The 18,269-nt window shown below is 39.4% G+C and overlaps 3 protein-coding genes across 3 annotated transcripts; 1 reads left to right on the plus strand and 2 right to left on the minus strand.

Annotated features, from left to right (window-relative positions):
* Positions 1–1,296: 1,296 nt before the first annotated feature.
* Positions 1,297–4,878, minus strand: aldh7a1 (aldehyde dehydrogenase 7 family, member A1). Its single transcript, XM_044200069.1, has 2 exons — positions 4,730–4,878; positions 1,297–3,327 (listed from the first exon to the last, which is right to left on the minus strand). The coding sequence occupies exon 2, from the start codon at positions 3,320–3,322 to the stop codon at positions 1,694–1,696; it is 1,629 nt and encodes a 542-aa protein (XP_044056004.1). The 5' UTR covers positions 3,323–3,327; positions 4,730–4,878; the 3' UTR covers positions 1,297–1,693.
* actl6a (actin-like 6A) lies at positions 4,879–14,446 on the plus strand. Its single transcript, XM_044200070.1, has 14 exons — positions 4,879–5,014; positions 6,531–6,607; positions 7,355–7,529; positions 9,281–9,381; positions 9,737–9,834; positions 10,012–10,106; positions 10,761–10,867; positions 11,450–11,539; positions 11,681–11,742; positions 12,009–12,123; positions 12,339–12,419; positions 12,700–12,795; positions 13,065–13,151; positions 13,659–14,446. The coding sequence occupies exons 1-14, from the start codon at positions 4,990–4,992 to the stop codon at positions 13,737–13,739; spliced, it is 1,290 nt and encodes a 429-aa protein (XP_044056005.1). The 5' UTR covers positions 4,879–4,989; the 3' UTR covers positions 13,740–14,446.
* Positions 14,447–14,710: 264 nt separating this feature from the next.
* On the minus strand, positions 14,711–18,166 carry mrpl47 (mitochondrial ribosomal protein L47). Its single transcript, XM_044200074.1, has 7 exons — positions 18,009–18,166; positions 16,886–17,034; positions 16,737–16,797; positions 16,558–16,654; positions 16,039–16,169; positions 15,267–15,362; positions 14,711–15,097 (listed from the first exon to the last, which is right to left on the minus strand). Exons 1-7 carry the CDS (start codon positions 18,140–18,142, stop codon positions 14,986–14,988), a joined length of 780 nt encoding a protein of 259 aa, XP_044056009.1. The 5' UTR covers positions 18,143–18,166; the 3' UTR covers positions 14,711–14,985.
* Between the last annotated feature and the right edge of the window lie 103 nt (positions 18,167–18,269).

Raw genomic sequence — 18,269 nt, forward strand, 5'->3', positions numbered from 1 at the left:
CAGGCCTTTTTCACAGAGGACATTTTGACATGTCACAAAGAGCACAGGTGTAAATAATAAATATGAATGATGGCTGAATTCCATTTAGTAGCTTCAGTTTCATGGTCCTGGTATTGAGCAGGTTGGTTCACTGTCATAACTTACTGAAACATTTGAATACAATGGAGCCATTGTTAGTTAATGTTATTAGTAACACCTGTGTTTTTCCTACCATCCATCCATTTTCTTCCGCTTATCTGGGGCCCGGTCTGTAGAAAGGCTAAGCAGGCTTTTCCTACCATGACAAGTCAAAGTGTCTGCTGTGGAAAAATGTCTACATGACTGTTTCTTACCTGTGATCTAAAATGATCAATTATCACATGCTCCTTTTTGTCACCAGGATGGCCAACTAATTACATTACACTTGTAGTTCTGGGGGTTTCATGAGCCTTAGAGGATAATGAGGGTTCCTTTGATAATGTATAACTCAATTTTTACATCAGAAACAGTAGCCAGTAGACAGATCATCAATTTGTAGGTGCTGTACAATGGTCACCTTTAAGCACTACTGCTATTTGCCTCTTTTACTAATGTCTGCTTTATATATATTTTTTGGTCTTTTGAACACTTCACTCTACATGTTAGTTATTATGTGTACAACACTTAGAATCAATTACCAAATAATACATGATCCTTGACACCAAAATGAGGCTCTTTGTGGTTACCTGCAGAGGTGACTTAAAACTGGTTGTAATCTTAAAAAGTCACAATTAAGTCTTTGCTTTTAAAATACAAGCAATGACAGAGGATTTCAAGTGTCATTTCCCAAACACAGAACAAGGCTGCACCAGGAATGTATGGGGGTTGTTATTTCACTTCACACAGTGACACAAAATCCAAATCAGACACATTTTTTCCCCTCATCTATGAATATTCGCTGCATTTTTAATTTTTTGTTTGCCTAAATCAGTGGTTTGTGATGCTTGGGTGACGCATGGGAAAACTAAGAATCATAAAAATTACCAGGCTGCAATAATACTCTCTATAAATGTTTATAAAGAATAGGTCGGCCAAGTCCACAAATCAACATTGTTTTATTGCCTGGAAAGCACAGCATGACTCTTTCTTAAAAGGGTACTCTAGATGCAAAGTACAGTATAATAATGCTGTAAAGGAGATGCTAACAGCCAGCTACCCTCTATTAACCTTGAAGTGTTTATGATCTTGGAAAACTTGACAAGATTTTTAAGCAGTTTGTGTTCAAATGCTATTTGCACTGCAATGATTGAATCTACACATTAATAATGTCCACCCCAGTTTTTCTTCCAAAATAAAGGTAAGGTTTATTTTTTTATACAGTATAAAGTATCCGGTACAGTCATCTAGCACTCAAACTCACTTTCTAAGTGCTTGTAGAAAAGTGCACACCAGCCATTTTGGGGAAAAGTATTTCACCTTTAAACACTAAATGTTCAAACTGTTATTTCAAAACCAGGATTAATATCTAATGCAACAACCATAGACATAGATTTGATACAGGAAAAATTAAACAGATGCAAAATTATTCCAATTTTGTGAAATTAAAACTGACCTTTCTGAATGCACAAATGCAGTGACAAATGTGTAGCATTTGTTAGGCAACACTGCCACTAAATCATTTAGTGTTGTCCTTTTGGGCTCATTGAACGCTTAAACAACAAACCACCTGAAGGCTTTACTCAAACTTGATTCCCTGGGCCAGAGGAAGATCCTTGCTGTAGTTTATTGTGCAGGTTGAACGCCTCATGTACTGCTTCCATGAGTCACTGCCCGACTCTCTTCCACCTCCTGTGTGTTTCTCTCCACCAAAGGCTCCTCCGATCTCAGCTCCGCTTGTAGGAATGTTGACATTCACGATGCCGCAGTCGGATCCTTTTGGCCCCAGCCAGCGGAAAACCCGACCCATATCTTTGGTGAAGATGCTGCTGGAGAGGCCCTGCTGGACTTCGTTGTTCCAGGCAAATGCCTCCTCTTCTGTCTTGAACTTGAGGACATAGAGTATGGGGACAAAGGTTTCGGTGTGGACAATGGGAGCATCGTGAGCGAGCCCTGTGATGATGGTTGGCTCCACGTAGTTTCCAGGGCGGTCCATCACCTTTCCTCCACAGACCAGAGTGCCACCCTGTTGCTTGGCCTGCTCAGTGGCTGCCAGATACTGCTCCACAGCTTGTTTGGTGTGCAGAGGCCCATACAGGGTGCTGGGATCCCAGGGGTCTCCGATGCGGACTTGTTTGTAGGCCTTGGCAATCCTCTCAACCACTGTGTCGTGAACACTCTCGTGCAGCATCAGTCTCCTGGTTGTGGTGCAGCGCTGGCCAGCGGTTCCCACCGATGCAAAGACAGCAGAAGGCACCACAAGATTCAGGTCAGCATCGTCAAAAACGATGATAGCATTGTTTCCACCGAGCTCCAGCAGCTTACGACCAAACCTTTCCTGCACCATCATGGCCACCATCTTGCCAACATGGGTGCTGCCAGTGAACGACACCAGATCCACACGCTCATCCTTTGCCATGGCTGTGCCGATATCAGCGCCTCCGCAGGTCATGGAGCAGATAGCACCGGGCAGGTTGTTCCGCTCCAGCACCTCAGCCACAATCCTGGTAACTGCAACACTTGTGAGAGGTGTGGTTGGGGCTCCTTTCCAGAGGCAGACGTTGCCACAGGTCAGAGCGATGGCATTGTTCCAGCCATAGACAGCCACAGGGAAGTTAAAGGCAGTGATGATGCCGACAAGACCAACTGGGTTCCACTGTTCGATCAGGGCATGGCCTGGTCTTTCTGAGGGCAGGATGGGCCCACCAATCATTCTAGACAGACCAACAGCATAATCACAGACATCAACATATTCCTGAACCTCTCCCACTCCCTCAACATAGATCTTGCCCATTTCTAGAGACACCAGGCTCCCGAGGACTTTAATCTTCTTTCTGAGCGCGTCTCCAATCTGCCTCACAATCTCCCCTCTTTTGGGAGCTGGTATATCTGCCCACATCTTCCAAGCCTCCCTCGTCTTCTGGACAGTTTCATCATACTCCGCCAAAGTTGCCTGGGTTACTCTGGCAATCGGCTCATTGTTGGCAGGGCAGTATGACGTGATGACCTCCCCGCTGCCTCCCCAGCTCCCGTTGTAAACACCAGGGTTGTCCTCAGACAGGCCCAGCTCTTTCAGCCAGGAGTATTTGGGCTGGTTGATGAGGAGACCTGACATGGCTGCTGACTGCTGGCAGTGGACAGATGCAAATTTATTTCTCAAAATGAGCCTGTTGTGCCGGGCAAGGGTCAGAGTCAGGCAGCGCTGCATGGGTGCTGGAAGCAAACAAAGTTAAAAATTAAGCTTACAAGTTTAAAAATGGTTGAAGAACATCTGTAAATAATTGTTGACAGAACAGTCTCACTGCAAGGATCAGATGATCTAGCTCTGTCTAGGGCTGCCATTAACGAATAATCGTAATTAGTCGTTTTAAAAAAAATAAAAATAATATATCGAGTAATTGTTGATAAAATTGCATAAAATGGTGAAAAATGCTCATCACAATTTCCTACGCCCAAAGAGATGTATTCAAATGTTTTGTTTTGTCTGATCAACAGTCTATAATTCAAAGCTATTCAGTTAACAATGATATAAAAATGAGAAAAGCAGCAAATCCTCACATTTGAGAAGCCTGAACCAGAGAATGTTTGACATTATCCTTGATAAATGACTTAATCGATTATCAAAATGATAGCTTATTAATTTAATGCCATACTAATCCTTTCAGCTTCAGTTCTGTCAACTGCTGTTAGATTAATAATTAACTTTCAATTTAAAAATTAATAAATAACTTCCAAAAATTGCATCAGCTGCGTTATAGTCCAATGCAGGATACAGTGAACATGTGCTAAAGGGAATGAGGACAGTCAACAGGTGTTGAATAGAGACTGCTTATTAAACCTGAGTCGTTAAATCAATTAATTAACATAAGATTAATCAACAACAATATTGATAAAACTATAAACTGAATCTCGTTGGGTTTTGTACACTGTTAGTGGCACAAAACAAGCGATTTGAAGAGGTCACCCTGGGCTCTGCAAAAATGTAATATTCCCTATTTTCTGATATTGAATAGTCCAATTGTGAAAATGCCTGATATTCTCATATCAACTTTATATCAAATACATATAGCAGAAAGTCAATAAAACATAAGCCACAAGTTAAACAATGTGTATTAGGACTGTAACTGGTTATAATAGTAACTTTTTAGTTGTATGTATTTCATTCAAAATAGTCTATGGGTTATATAACCATAGCTCTAAGTGACTCAAGCTAAAGTTACTCAACCATATCCACCCTATGCGCTTGCGCACTTAATCCAACTTCGGACATGCATGAGGCTGTCGACACTTGTCTTGAACTTTTGATGTTTTATAATACAGAAATAAGACAATTAACACCGACAGTATCGCTGAATGTAAACCAAAAGAATAATTTCAGGTTAGCATTTTTTTTAAATTATGCATATCACTATGCCGATGTTGGTAGTTTTGCAGCATGACGTGACATGGTCGTCGAGATCAATCTTGTTGAGTCTAAACGACCGTGACTCAAGGTCCTGCTTTTTATACTCACAAACATCACCGTGCTGTTATAAAGCTTGCACTTACACTATCTGCACGTCAGTTTAATGATTCAAAGTAAATGTATGCCACTTATAATCAGTGGTTCACTCACGTTGATATCAAGTTCGCAGAGCCACGTCCACTCCAGAGCATGGAAGTATCTGCAGTCTCTTGATATTTCCGTCACAGCTGAAACGGAAGTACCGATGCTGTGCTGCATTCTGATTGGACAGCCGCCTCTACGCAGTGTGGCGCCTGCTTTGTTAGATTGATCCATGCTAACAAATTTCCTTTGTTGTGATTAACCGTAGCGGTTGTGATTCTGCTGTAATAACTTATATTAAGAAAGTTGCTGTTGCGATAATTTAGAGGATGAGTGGCGGAGTGTATGGAGGCGGTGAGTGTGATCTCATGATTAAAATATAACAAAACAACTGTCCACGTTGTCCCGTTTTGTAGCTTTAGAGTTAGCTAACTATGCTAGCTGTGCTAACGTTTAACAAGCTCCGTGGTAGACTAAAGCTAGATTCTTGCGAGCATTTCTATTCGCCTTGCGTTTAAGAATATATTAATTTGTTAACACCTAAAGGGCGTCGTGTTGTGGCTCAAGCTTAGTTTGTTTATGCAACAGTCATGTAAACCAACCCCGTACCGCCTAGCTAACTAGCAAGGAAATGAATGAATGTGGGCTTGCCGAACTCATGAACACATCCTATTCTGGTTGTGTAACGGTAACGTTAAATATAGCTTTCTTAGAAGTGGAGAAATGTTTCGAAGTATCTCACAGTAATTGAGCTTAAAGAGCGAACGTTGTATTTAACGTTAAGTTTGCTACATGTTTGCCTTTCTGCTGACATTCACATATCCAAGAGAGAACTTCACAGATGTGAAATAACTTATTTATAAAGTGTTCATTCATGCTGCTGTCAATGGTAATGACAACTATACACTAGAATTAAAATTTCAGATAGTTTGTTTTTGTCAGTTACATTCAGCAACGCGATCCTTGTACAAGCAAGTAGCTTTAATACAATATCATAACATTGTAACATACTTGGTTTAAGTTACTGTAACAGATCTGACAAACCCAGTAGAACAGCCTCTGTAGCGAATTGGTGAAAGGGTCTTTCAAGCAAAATTTTAATACATACACCATCCAACTTGAAATAGAAGAGTGCCACTTTGTGATTTGCATCTTCACACCATGTACTTTTCTTAAGGTAGAAGATGTTAAATGCATTACAAAGGGCATTTAAAGTATCAGCTGTAATACTAATAAGACTGATAAGTACAGATACATGTGCAAAACAGGTTAAACTTGGCATGGCGTACTCTTATAAAGTATTTTAGATTCTGATTAGGAAAGATCGCAAAAATGGCATAATGGCATTATCATTTTTGCATTTAGAACAATACTGGAAGATACCAGAATAGCTGCCTCAAGCTGACATCAGCAGATACAGTGGCAGAATGGGGATATTTAAAGTGTTGGCTAGGTGTAAATATCTGATGTGTTTACTCTACATTTTAGTGTGTAGAATGGGAATATTTTTGTGGGGGTGGGGTGGGGGTGTTGATTAAGGGACTGCTCTTTCTATACTCAATTCAATGAAACATATATTGCAAAAATCCATTTTAGGGGCCTAACTTAAACTCTTATTGAGTCTTTCAAAGTATGTACAATATTTGTTGAGCAAGTAAACTGTACTGACCTTTCTCTCGTTTGGATACTTTTTTCACACATAAGCATGCACAAGCAAGCACACTAAATGCAAATATAACTGAAAAATGACTGACATCAATAGTTTGCTCATATATTGTATATCATTGCATCCGTAGCTGTGATCATTATGAAAATTATTGTTAAATTTACAGTTTAAATCAAATTCACAACACTTCTCTCATTTCTGCAGATGAGGTTGGAGCTTTGGTGTTCGACATTGGCTCATACTCTGTAAGAGCTGGCTACGCAGGAGAAGACTGTCCCAAGGTAAGTGGATCACTCAAATGACCCGATTAACTATGTGTCTTTTCTTCCTCTATGCATCTTCATCTTCCCTCCTGGGTATGCCAATGTCAAGAAATGAGGGCTGTCACCCTGGAGACAGACAGGATAAATTGAGTTATGATCATTCTGGAGTACTTGCTGGGTTTAAGTTCTCTTGTAAACTATGTGCCATATAATGCTAAATCTTTTCACATAACCCCCCATCCTTCTGCTTTCCTGTTTGTTTTCAAAAATAATATACATACATCATCTTCACACACCATAACAATATGACCTCATTAATGTGTGAGGTTATAGTTGGTATGACAGTTCCTGGTTTTGTGGAAAGAGTAGCTGTGAAAGCATGCTATAGTAACCATGCTATTGATCCTGATAAGGGCTGCAGCTTACAATAATTTTCTTCATTAATTGATTCGTCATTTATAATGTCACAAAAGTCTATCACACTGGTTCCCAGAGCCCAAGTCGACATATTCAAATGTCTTGTTTTGTTGACCGGCAGTCTAAAACCCAATGATCTTAACTTGAATATCAGAGATTATTTAGAAAACTAACAGCCTTCATAGTTTCACAAAATGGGGAATTTTTCACTCATTGTTTGGGTTGGGGTTTACCTTCTGATAAAGGTTTTATAGAATTTTTGTTGTTATGATTGCTATTGGTAAACCAGGTTGTGTGAGTGTGTGTCTTGACCTGTATTCCGCCCTGTTTTGTTTTGGCTCGGCTCAGGCGGACTTCCCCACGGTGATAGGTGTCACCCTTGACCGAGAGGATGGCAGCACGCCCATGGAGACGGATGGTGACAAGAGCAAGCAGAGCGGTACCACCTATTATATTGATACCAACCAGCTGAGGGTACCCAGGGAGAACATGGAGGTCATGTCTCCGCTTAAGAATGGCATGAGTGAGTGTTGACTCATAGCGTGTGATTTATTTATTTTTTTTTTCATGCATTAAAATCTTCTTAACTGCCAGGATTGACCAGGTTGTTTCAAAGTTTCCTGCTGTGTATGTGCAGTGCTGAGAAATGATAGAATATACAACCCAATGTGAACATACATGGGTTGTGTGTAAGTGTATGGCACCGTTTCTGTCATGGTCTGTGACGTAAACCTGAGCAATGAATATTTATAATCCTGTCTGCTCGATCCATATCCATAATTAGACTGTTTTGGTCCAGACAGCCGACTTTGTAGACGAACTCGTCACAACCCTGACTGACGTATAGACGACTGCTGTTCATCATGAATATTAATGAGATTATTTGAAGACCAAGGAAACTCATTATCATGAGCCCTCCCGTCTAGTGTCCTCTTGATGGAAGGCAGACCCCTTTCCGTCTTTGGTTTAGCGCCATGTCTGCCTGACAGTGATCATATTTTCCCATCCTCATTTGTTCTTGTCTAAATCTTGGATGTGTCGAACATCCAAAGCCAAATGTATGTCACATGTCCAGTGCTATCCTTGGTGCTGTTTAACTAGAGCTTTTATCCTAAAAAAAATCACTATTGGATCTTGGAATATTTCCCATGTCTTAAGCTCAGTTTCACTCTCAGATTGTGATTTTTGTGGTATTTTTCTGACATCTGCTCAATGTTATTTAGCTAAAAATAGATTATGTTTCTCAATTTGACTAGAATTATCCAAAACTAGGGCTCCAACTGATGATTATTTGCATTATCAACTACTCTTTTGATTAATAAAATGTCCCCCCAAAAAAGTGAAAGATGCTCATTACAATTTCCCAGAGCCCACGGTGAGGTTTTCAAATAACTTAAATCCAAATAACTTAAATTAAACTGAAATAACTGGAGCTGGAACCAGTGAATGTTGGCCTTTGTCTTTGATAAATGCTTGAATCGTTAATCAGTTAATTGTAGTAAAATTGTTAATGACCGATCAGGTAAATGACTAATCATTTCCGCTCTGTCCAAAACATTTAAAGCCAAGCCAAAATTCTCTGCTATCAGTGCTACATTTTGTAGGTGTGTTGGATTTCTGTTACCCCAGGAGTATCGGCAGCAGCGGATATGAAACAAGCGCTCCGGTTCACTGACCTAGCTGATGATGCTCATCAGAATCTGGTCCAGTGGAGTTTGGCTGTGAGGCTATTTAGAGACGAGTGTGACACCAAACTTAATTGCAGCAGAACAGCACCGTGGGACCACAGGCTCCCTCAGAGGGCTGACCTGGAACATTGGTGCCTGGTGCTCAAATTATTATCTTTAGAAAGCTCATCATTGCTCTATTTTCTCCACCATCTGACCCAGCAACGATGATCATGAAAGATAGACGTTTTTTGTGACGTTGAATTTTTTGTAGGACTTTAGCAAAAAATAAAGTAAAGACAGACCTCCATAGCTGCTATGTGCTCATGGTATGTCTTTGTTTGTGTACAGGACTTATATCTACATGTGTAAAGAAAATATTTGGATTGTTCTCGGTTTCCACCAATAACTGCACACTATTTTCCAAGACTATATGTGGAATTTGAATATGTGTGTAACATGTGCTTAACATGAGTTAAGCACTGGTAATTATTTGTCCTTTGTTCTTACCCATATAATAGCTAAAAATAGTAAATCAGCAGTAATTTGACAGTGATTTGACATTTAACAAGCCCTGTCCTTGTTTTCTCTTCTGCCCCGTTTACAGTTGAGGACTGGGACAGTTTCCAGGCCATTTTGGATCACACCTACAAGATGCACTTCAAGTCTGAACCCAGCCTACATCCGGTGCTCATGTCAGAAGCATCAGTGAGTTAGCATTTGTACGAGCTGGAGTCTGAACAACACTACTTATTCTGTGATTGTATCAAAGCCAAACAGTATTCACATAGTTTGAATTTATCAGCCAGATTTTAGTCCTCTAAAAGTTAGTATTTTAAAGTCCTGTTCTGTCTTAAAATATAAACTTGTTAGTTAAATACATATAGTAGCTGTTGACATTTTGAGATGCGGTTTGTTTTAGCTGTAATCAAGGTATCGTGAGGCGAGGATTTGAAGTGAGGAGTTTGTTTCCTGTGCTGATCCTCATCACCTTATGGAGAAACTTGTGTTGTGGTGACAATAATCAGTTGTAAGCCGCCTTTTTTCTGTTTTCTGTCTGCAGTGGAACACACGAGCGAAACGAGAGAAACTAACAGAGCTGATGTTTGAACATTACAACATTCCTGCCTTCTTTCTCTGCAAATCAGCTGTGCTATCTGCGTATCCTTTACTATTTCACTTCATCCAGAAAAGGATGGGATAGAGTCATTAATAATGAGTCATTTAATTGTCCCTTTACTGTTGCACAATGGTTTCAGAGTACTGTCTCTCTAATGACAAGTCTGTATCTGTTATATGTTGAACTGTATTACATTTCCTTTACTCTGAGCATCCAAGCTTTGCCAATGGACGGTCTACAGGCTTGGTCCTGGACAGTGGAGCCACACACACCACAGCAATTCCAGTGCATGACGGCTACGTCCTGCAGCAAGGTGACCAATTATCATAAATCATTCATAATTTTTTTATCGAAGTGACAATCTGTCTTCCTAGCAGGTTTTGCTTTGTTTACATATAAACCAGGGTGGGAGGGGATTCATCACCTCGGAGGATTAATGTAAATGTTATAGTCCTAAATCATTTATTGATGCATATTCTTATCTTATATGATTTCTGTTGCCATCTGCTGGTTGGAGCTTGCATCTCAGCCTTGACAATCAAGCTGGCTGTTCCTACAAATATTCAGTTATTACAAGCTTCTGTTACCATTATGAACTATTGTTGGACAAGAGTAATTTTCATTGAGCCATCAAGTCTGTAAATCTCTTATGATTCCAATACCTCTGTGTAAATGGTGCCTGATTTCAATCGCATTTCAGGATGGAAGAACAATAGATTGTAGAATAATAATGTAATGCTTCCTGTTACAAAGCCATTTGAGTCGAAGCTGCAATGAAACAAAAGGAGGAGAGTGATTCGGCAGATTGCTAATCTGAAGAATTTGGGATCATTAAGGGCACGTTATGGTCATAGTGTTGTATCAAGTTGAGCAAGTTTAAACAGAGTGTGGAGTAGCTGTATTATATGTAAACATGTAGATTTACTGTGTTCCTTTTGAGTCATGTGTTATTTATTCTCTGTGACAGGAATCGTCAAATCGCCCCTGGCTGGAGACTTCATGAGCATGCAGTGCAGGGAGCTTTTTCAAGAGTTAAATGTTGAAATAATCCCCCCTTACATGATTGCATCAAAGGTAAGATGTTTGTGTGGAAACCTCATTTCAGAGAATCTAACTTCATGTAAATTTGAACCTGTTTGGGGTGCAGGACAAGTGAAGATAGTGTCTTACAAATACTCTTGAATGAACAAACATGCATTTACTAATGCTAAATTCATACAGTGATGTAGAAATGTTTCTTTTCCTGTTATCACTGTATGAATTGATTTCAAATGTTGCCTCTAAATTTGATTAACTGGCTGTTTGAATAAATAATATAGATAAAAGTTAATGTATAATAACATCCATTTTTTAAATAGGGTGATCATAATGTTAGCTATGTTCACTCTTGGATGTACATACATGTAAAACAGTATAAATTGATGGATAATTGACTGACTGATAATGAAGAACCAGCCTACAGCTTGTAGTCCAAGTTTGTAAATTAAATACAAAAAAATCAAAAAACAATTCTGCCAGGGGAATTTAACTTGTGGGCTGGGTGCTTTTTTAAATTTATTTATTTTTACATTATGTGCCTACACAGTCTGCATTCGTCCTTTTATTGTCATCTTCCTTCGTACCAGACAATGTCAACCGTGGTGTTTGTCATTACAGGATCCAGTGCGGGAGGGATCCCCAGCCAGCTGGAAGAAAAAGGAGAAACTACCTCAAGTCACCCGCTCATGGCACAACTACATGTGTAATGTAAGCAGCAAACTCTTAGAATCCTCTACATTTGTTGTATCCTTGCAGTAATAAAGGAATTGTTGATTTGATTGGTATGGTATGTATTGTGTTTTGTTGAATGAGTCAACTTTCTTTCACGTCTTTTTTTAATGTTTGCAGTGTGTGATCCAGGACTTCCAGGCATCTGTGCTGCAGGTGTCGGACTCGCCATATGATGAACAGTAAGATATTATTTGCAATATGAATCTGTCCATTAGGTAGACATATGTTTTACTCCAGTTCAACAGATGCCTAGCTCTGGCCTATGTATGGACCAGGGAGTGCGGTGTTTTTATCAACCTGTCATGGTTTATTTCACAATAATAACCAGCTTGATGTACATCATCCTTTACTTTAACCCTCAGCTTTATAGAGGTTTGAGTGCTAAAAGTATATATATCGTGTGAAAGGTAATAGCTAACTTGCAAGTACCCCCCCCCTTCATCAGGGTTGCTGCACAGATGCCCACAGTGCACTATGAGCTGCCCAACGGCTACAACTGTGACTTTGGTGCTGAGAGGCTGAAGATCCCAGAGGGGCTGTTTGACCCCTCTAATGCCAAGGTGTGTGTGCGTGTGTGTGTGTGTGTGTGTGTGGGCTCAGAATTCTCCATTAGTTTAATTGTGGGGGTAACAGGGCACTAAAAGTAGCTAAACATACTCTATGACTGAATACTGCTCTAAATAAGTTTTAAGTGTCCAAATGTGTTGTTTTTTGTGTTATGGCTTAGTTTCTGGAAAGTGTAATGTAGTGTTTTTGTTTGTTCTGATCACTTCAGGGCCTGTCTGGAAACACCATGTTGGGAGTTGGCCATGTGGTGACGACCAGCGTGGGAATGTGTGACATCGACATCCGGCCGGTGATTATCTAGATGTTTTAAACATGGGTTGCAATTTTTTTTGATGGCTGAAATATGTTTCCTGTTCTTTGAGACACTTGAATTTAACTTTTATCCATTTCAATGATGCTCCTAATTAGAATGAATTCCAAATGACTGAACGGGTACAGATAACTTGCTTGAACATTTAAACTAAAATAGATTTAAAAAATAGATAAAATGGATCAATTTTGCCTCGCCAGGAATGTAGATGAATGAAAGCCAGAAACTCTCATTTGCTGACCTTTGATTTATGTCTCAGGGTCTGTATGGCAGCGTTGTGGTGACTGGAGGAAACACGCTCATTCAGGGCTTCACAGACCGACTGAACAGAGAACTCTCCCAGAAAACCCCTCCAGTGAGTTAATTCCACTGCTTCCTGACATATTCTCCTTAATGTTATTATCTTATCTTTAATTAATGGATAGACTGTAAATTAAAACTACAGTTCTGCTTGTTGTCTTCATGTGAAACTGCTGTACACTGCTGTTTGAGAATTAAATTTTAATTCACAACATAAGTATTCATTTATGCACAGTTTCTTAGTGTGCTGTGATCTTTTAAATATATCACTGGACACTACACTCTTTCCTGCCAGAGTTTGACATGTTTGTCTGTGATTTGCAGAGCATGAGGCTGAAGCTGATAGCCAACAACACTACAGTGGAGCGTCGGTTCAGTGCCTGGATAGGAGGCTCCATCCTGGCATCACTCGTAAGGACACACAGCGGTTGAAACTGTGTTTTAAGAATATATCAACCTTTTTTTTTAATCTTTATGACAGTAGTTGCTGAGGTAAAGGAAACTCTCACACTGATGGGATTTAAAGCATCAACTCCAGAGCTGGTGACTTGGCTCTAGGACCATTGGGCTACTACTAGCTGATGTTTTTCATAATAGGGGCAAAAGGTGTCGGCAAAGGAGCACCGTGGCATTCGTACCCTTAGATTTAAAGGGGATTTTTTTCTGTTGCGTATTACATAGATGGATTCTTGTTTTCAGTAAGGAAAAACTGCTTTTTGTAGTGTTCAGGTTATATTTAAAACATTTTGTATTACCTGTGGCAAAATGCATGAGAACTGTATTTAAGTTCACACATCCACTTTACTCGACAGCTTTGTCTTTAGGTGTGTGTGCGTTCCAAAACAAATGTGTTTCTGCCTCTCTTTTCTGTTTTTATCCTGACGTATACAAACTAAACATGTTTTCTCTGTCTCCCAGGGAACCTTCCAGCAGATGTGGATCTCCAAACAGGAGTACGAAGAGGGAGGAAAGCAGTGTGTGGACAGGAAGTGTCCTTGAATTGCCACCTAACCCGCCCTGTCACTGTCTTTGCCATGAGCTCAACATCATGTGTCGTTCACATTGACCCTGGACTCAGGAACACCTGCGGATGATCGCTCTTGTTTTGTATTTGTTTTTAAAAATAATTGAGTTTGTCCATATGCTGCCTGTATAGGATTTATTGTGAAAATCAGACAAACATCTACAAAGTTTAGTGTCACTATAATGCAATGGGGTTTAATTTCCTTTGTTTATATCAAAACAGTCAGTATGTTGCCTTATCTTTAGATTGTTGGTGTTTTGTGGAAAACCTTGCATCAAAAGTCAGTTTTTCTGGAACTGACAAAAGCTTGATCTTGCTACATATTGTCCATGCTTTTTGTCCTTTAGATAGTCTGACATGGTCTAAGGGCCAGTAAATATCAACATGTAGGTCCTAAAGTCAAGTTTTTGATCGCACTGGGAAAAACACAACATGAGAAACACAACACAAATTTGGGGGATGTGTGTTTGGAGGAACAACCTTACAGTTTGGAGTGAACAATGTCTTTTGTCCATAAGCCTGTCTCTTTTGTGTAGTAAGCTCATCGTAGGCAAGGGCCAGTCACTTCTCACCTGTGCTTTGTGTGAGTGTCAGCTCAAATAAATCTGTATTTAATTTTCACTTTGCTTGTCATTGGCTACATATGGTCTTTTAAAAATAAAGTCTTTTTTTTGTTAAATTATTTCTTAAATGACTTTGTGATGAAAGTATAATAGCCCACTTTTACATGTTCATGCTTATTTTAATTCTGCTGAGGGTTTCTTATAGTAATTGCTTATAAGACCGACATGATTGTTTGACATGAAACAAAACAGGTTCAGTTCAGTTTAAGTAACAGTATTAAATTACTGTAAAGTATAACACATTCTTAAAAGTTCTCCAGAGTCACGCGATCTCCAAACCTTAAATATTTATCTCGCAGACTAGTAAAACATGATGAGGAAAACTCAATACATGGTGTGTTTTAATATTAAGTATGAAACCAGTGACCAAAACATTTCAAGGTCATGTAGCATAATTTCAAGGATCAAATAAACAGCTGGACAAATACACTCATACTCTACAAAGGACAACAGTTTCAGACCACCTTCAGTTATTTGACATGAGCTGATTCAGACTCTTGTATTCATATTAACTCAGATAAAATGTAGAGAAGGCTTTGTGTCTGGACAGATCACAGCTGTCAAAAACTCCTTAATTGTAAATTGTGCGCTTGAAATTTCATGATGCAGGAACTTTCATTTGAGGAAACTTCTCCTTGAGTTTGGCCTGAGTTCCCCTCTCTGAGCTGGCTTTCCTGGCCTTCTCTCGAAGATGCTTCTCTATACGCAGCCTGCAAGACAAAGTATGAAAAGATATCAACATTTATATTTTTGTAAGAACAGGAATTTTGTATAAAAACTTAGTGTGTCGAGAGAGTTTAACCCTATCTTTTACATCTACTAAAACACATCTAACACTATATAAAAAGGGCACAATATTGCATGTGTGCCATTTCTTACCTTATGTGTGGTTGGACAAACTTGGGTGTGTAGAATCTCTTTCGCTTGTACCTTTTATTCATGTACCAAGGAATAGCATACTCTTTGAATCGATACCTGAGGGAAAGAAAACAAGTGTACATGAATAATGCCACTTCCCACATTTAATTTTCCAAAGCCTGGCCCTTTAGAAGTACTACAACCAGATTACAGACCACCTGCAGAAAGTCTAAAATCAGCTTTGCAGACACTAAAGAAATTCTGTTGAAATCAAGACCAGGTTTGAATAGTAATAGATATTTGTAACTATAAACCTGATATGGATCCATAAATTTGCTAAAAGTATTTTTTGGTTGAATTTTTGAACATTTGTTTCTAATCTGTGTAAACAAGACTGGGACAAAGTGTGTTTGTGGTAATCTGATCTCATGAGACATACACCTGTCAGGATCCACTCAGACCTTGTGGGGAGTGATCTGGTTCCCCAAAGCCCCAGGGATTTTAATGGTTGAGTAAAAGGTGCCCTGTGGAGTTTACTTGTAAACAAAACAAAAGTTATGTTTACAGTCAGTGTTACTCACCAGAACGCATTGTGTGTATGCTTGAGCTCTAACAGATGGGTTGAATGCATTTCTTAAAAACATTTGCAAAGCCGATTTTTTAAGTATTATAAATCCAGCATTGTTTACATCCATGTTTACTAGCTTGCAGTCTTCTTCTTCCCTGGCACATTGCAGCATATCGTATGTGTAGCATATGTGTGACATAATGTATACGAAGACTCTGCCCTCACCAGTAGACGTGTCCAAATATGTTCCTCCTCCAGGCTCCTGGTCTGGCTTTCTCCTGTCCTGTCTGCAGCAGACGCAGTGCAGTCTCTCTTTCCTTCACCACCGTCTCCAGTCTGATCATCGACCGGTCAACCTGGGAGGAAGAAGACAGCAAGATTTACCTTAGCCAGGGCTACAACAACAGCCACAATACTGCAAGTACAAACCCTGCATCCCACTTAGCTCTGCCAAAGTTTATTTTATACTTATATTTTATTTTATACTTATACCCAGTTGGTACTTAATTTATTTGTATTTATATTTTTTATCTGACCTGTATTATAGTGTATTATATCTTCTGCTTAGTACTTCTATTCCTGTGTGCACTGACGTGATAGTGAGCTGCTGTAGCAAAAGAGTTTCACCTCTGGGATCAATACAGTATTTCTGATTCTGAAAGGCTGAGCCAAAGTTGATCTGTCAAATGTGATTCACTATTTCTACAGTAATGGTAGAAATGTCATCTTGAGCATCATACCAACCTTCCTTAATCTTTCTGGACTCGGCATCTGAACCCTTTGCCTTCTTGCTTCCTGCTCAAGTGTGCGCAGCATGTTCTTTTCTTTCAACAGCACATACCTGAGACAGAATGAGAGCGTTACACCCAGCTGATAAATGTTTATACACTGTGAAGCACTAGTTTAATCTCAACAGTGCTTACCAGAGTTTGTGTAAATCTTCATTGCTCTTTGTTCTCAGTTGTTTGGCAGTCCAAGGTGCAGCTACAAAATTAACAAAAAGTGTGAAATGCTGCCATCATGCCTGGTGGGTACATTTGCGCTACAATGCTACAATACTTCAGTGTTTTACCCGACTTCACGTTGGCCTCTCCCCAGTTCTCAGGGAGGTCAAAGAACTCTTCCAGCCCTCTTCTGCTGATGGTTGTGTGCAGGGCTCGACACTGACCCACAGAGCCGGTGGGACTGTACCAAGACAGGGCAACGAGTGGAGACGTTTCCCTGGTGGGTGCAAAATAAATTCACATAACAAGATTTAAAAGGGATAACCCCTTTAAATTACAATTTGTATGCTATTTTCCTAAGATTGCACCTCTTAGTTTGAATTTGAACAAGCCTATCCTTCAGGAAGCAGCAGAGAGGCACTTGTTTTAGACAAATCCCAAAACAAGTGCATTACAAGTGTGATTTTCATTTGTATATTTTTGTATGAGCATTGAGAACAAGAATTTCATTGCCAACAACTGGTTCACTGTAATCGTTTTGCATATGACAAATAAAGAACTTAACTCGTGCTTCTCTTAAAATGTCTCTTCCTTTCCTTTCTGAGACAGAAACTTTTAGTGTTTGCTGGTTTGTTTGTTTGTTTATTTGCACAACACCAAATAAAAGATAAAACATGATATTGTTAGAAAAATGAAGACACATTAAAACATAGGGAAAGGATTGTGAAGTAACAACAGATTGTGTGACTCACTTTAAAAAGGTTAGTCTGTAAGAAAATCTGAATTGGGCATTTGATGCTCTAGAAAATTAGGCTGTTTGGTACTACAATCTTACCAGTATACTGTTGGTCTGTGAGATTAGTGTTCTAGTTATGACCTAGTTGTAGCATGTGATGACTTCCTGTTCTTAAATACAGTAAATACAACCTTCTACAACTACATTTATTGACAACACCATGAAGACCACCCTGGAACTGAAAACACAATATTGTAAACCTAATAGTTATTCATAGTCAAAAACTATAGGCCCATGACTCTCTATTTCAGTGTCAATGGATTAACTCAACAAATGTCTGCAGGTAGCATCATACATTTAGGCCTAAAACTTGATGCTGCTATTTTATTTTCAGATAATAACGTTACACAATCTATACAAACCGTTAATGAGGAGTAGAGCGAGTGTTAGCTATGGACACGCTGACTTTAATATGGCTTATATGTCATGTTTTACACACCGCAACAGCTTCTTACCTGTAAGGACGAGATGGGTATTTGGTCAAATTAGCAGTACAGTGCTGAGTATTTATCGTTGAAGATATCCTAAAGACATTTTGAAACTGCTTGCAAAGAGTCAAAACGCGTCCTGCTGATGAGGACGCCGCCATCTTTGCCGTCCCACATTACCCGTCATGCATTTTTCTACACCAAATAATTATTTTTTTTATTGTTTTACTTTTTAGAGCTATTAATATATGTATGATACAACTTTATATAATGTGCCTACACAATAAT

This window comes from Siniperca chuatsi, linkage group LG6 (assembly GCF_020085105.1).
Source record: "Siniperca chuatsi isolate FFG_IHB_CAS linkage group LG6, ASM2008510v1, whole genome shotgun sequence".
Taxonomy (NCBI): Eukaryota; Metazoa; Chordata; class Actinopteri; order Centrarchiformes; family Sinipercidae; genus Siniperca; species Siniperca chuatsi.

What these genes read in the sequence shown, in the direction of transcription:
- aldh7a1 (XM_044200069.1), bottom strand. Translation starts at nt 3,322, where the DNA reads ATGCAGCGCTGCCTGACTCTGACCCTTGCCCGGCACAACAGGCTCATT.
- actl6a (XM_044200070.1), top strand. Translation starts at nt 4,990, where the DNA reads ATGAGTGGCGGAGTGTATGGAGGCG. An exon ending in AAATCAGCTGTGCTATCTGC is followed by an intron (nt 9,835 to 10,011) that starts GTATCCTTTACT and finishes TGAGCATCCAAG; the next exon opens with CTTTGCCAATGGACGGTCTA. An exon ending in CTTACATGATTGCATCAAAG is followed by an intron (nt 10,868 to 11,449) that starts GTAAGATGTTTG and finishes TTGTCATTACAG; the next exon opens with GATCCAGTGCGGGAGGGATC.
- mrpl47 (XM_044200074.1), bottom strand. Translation starts at nt 18,142, where the DNA reads ATGGCGGCGTCCTCATCAGCAGGACGCGTTTTGACTCTTTGCAAGCAG. An exon ending in TACCCATCTCGTCCTTACAG is followed by an intron (nt 17,035 to 18,008) that starts GTAAGAAGCTGT and finishes TGCACCCACCAG; the next exon opens with GGAAACGTCTCCACTCGTTG. An exon ending in ATATTTGGACACGTCTACTG is followed by an intron (nt 15,363 to 16,038) that starts GTGAGGGCAGAG and finishes TCTTTCCCTCAG; the next exon opens with GTATCGATTCAAAGAGTATG.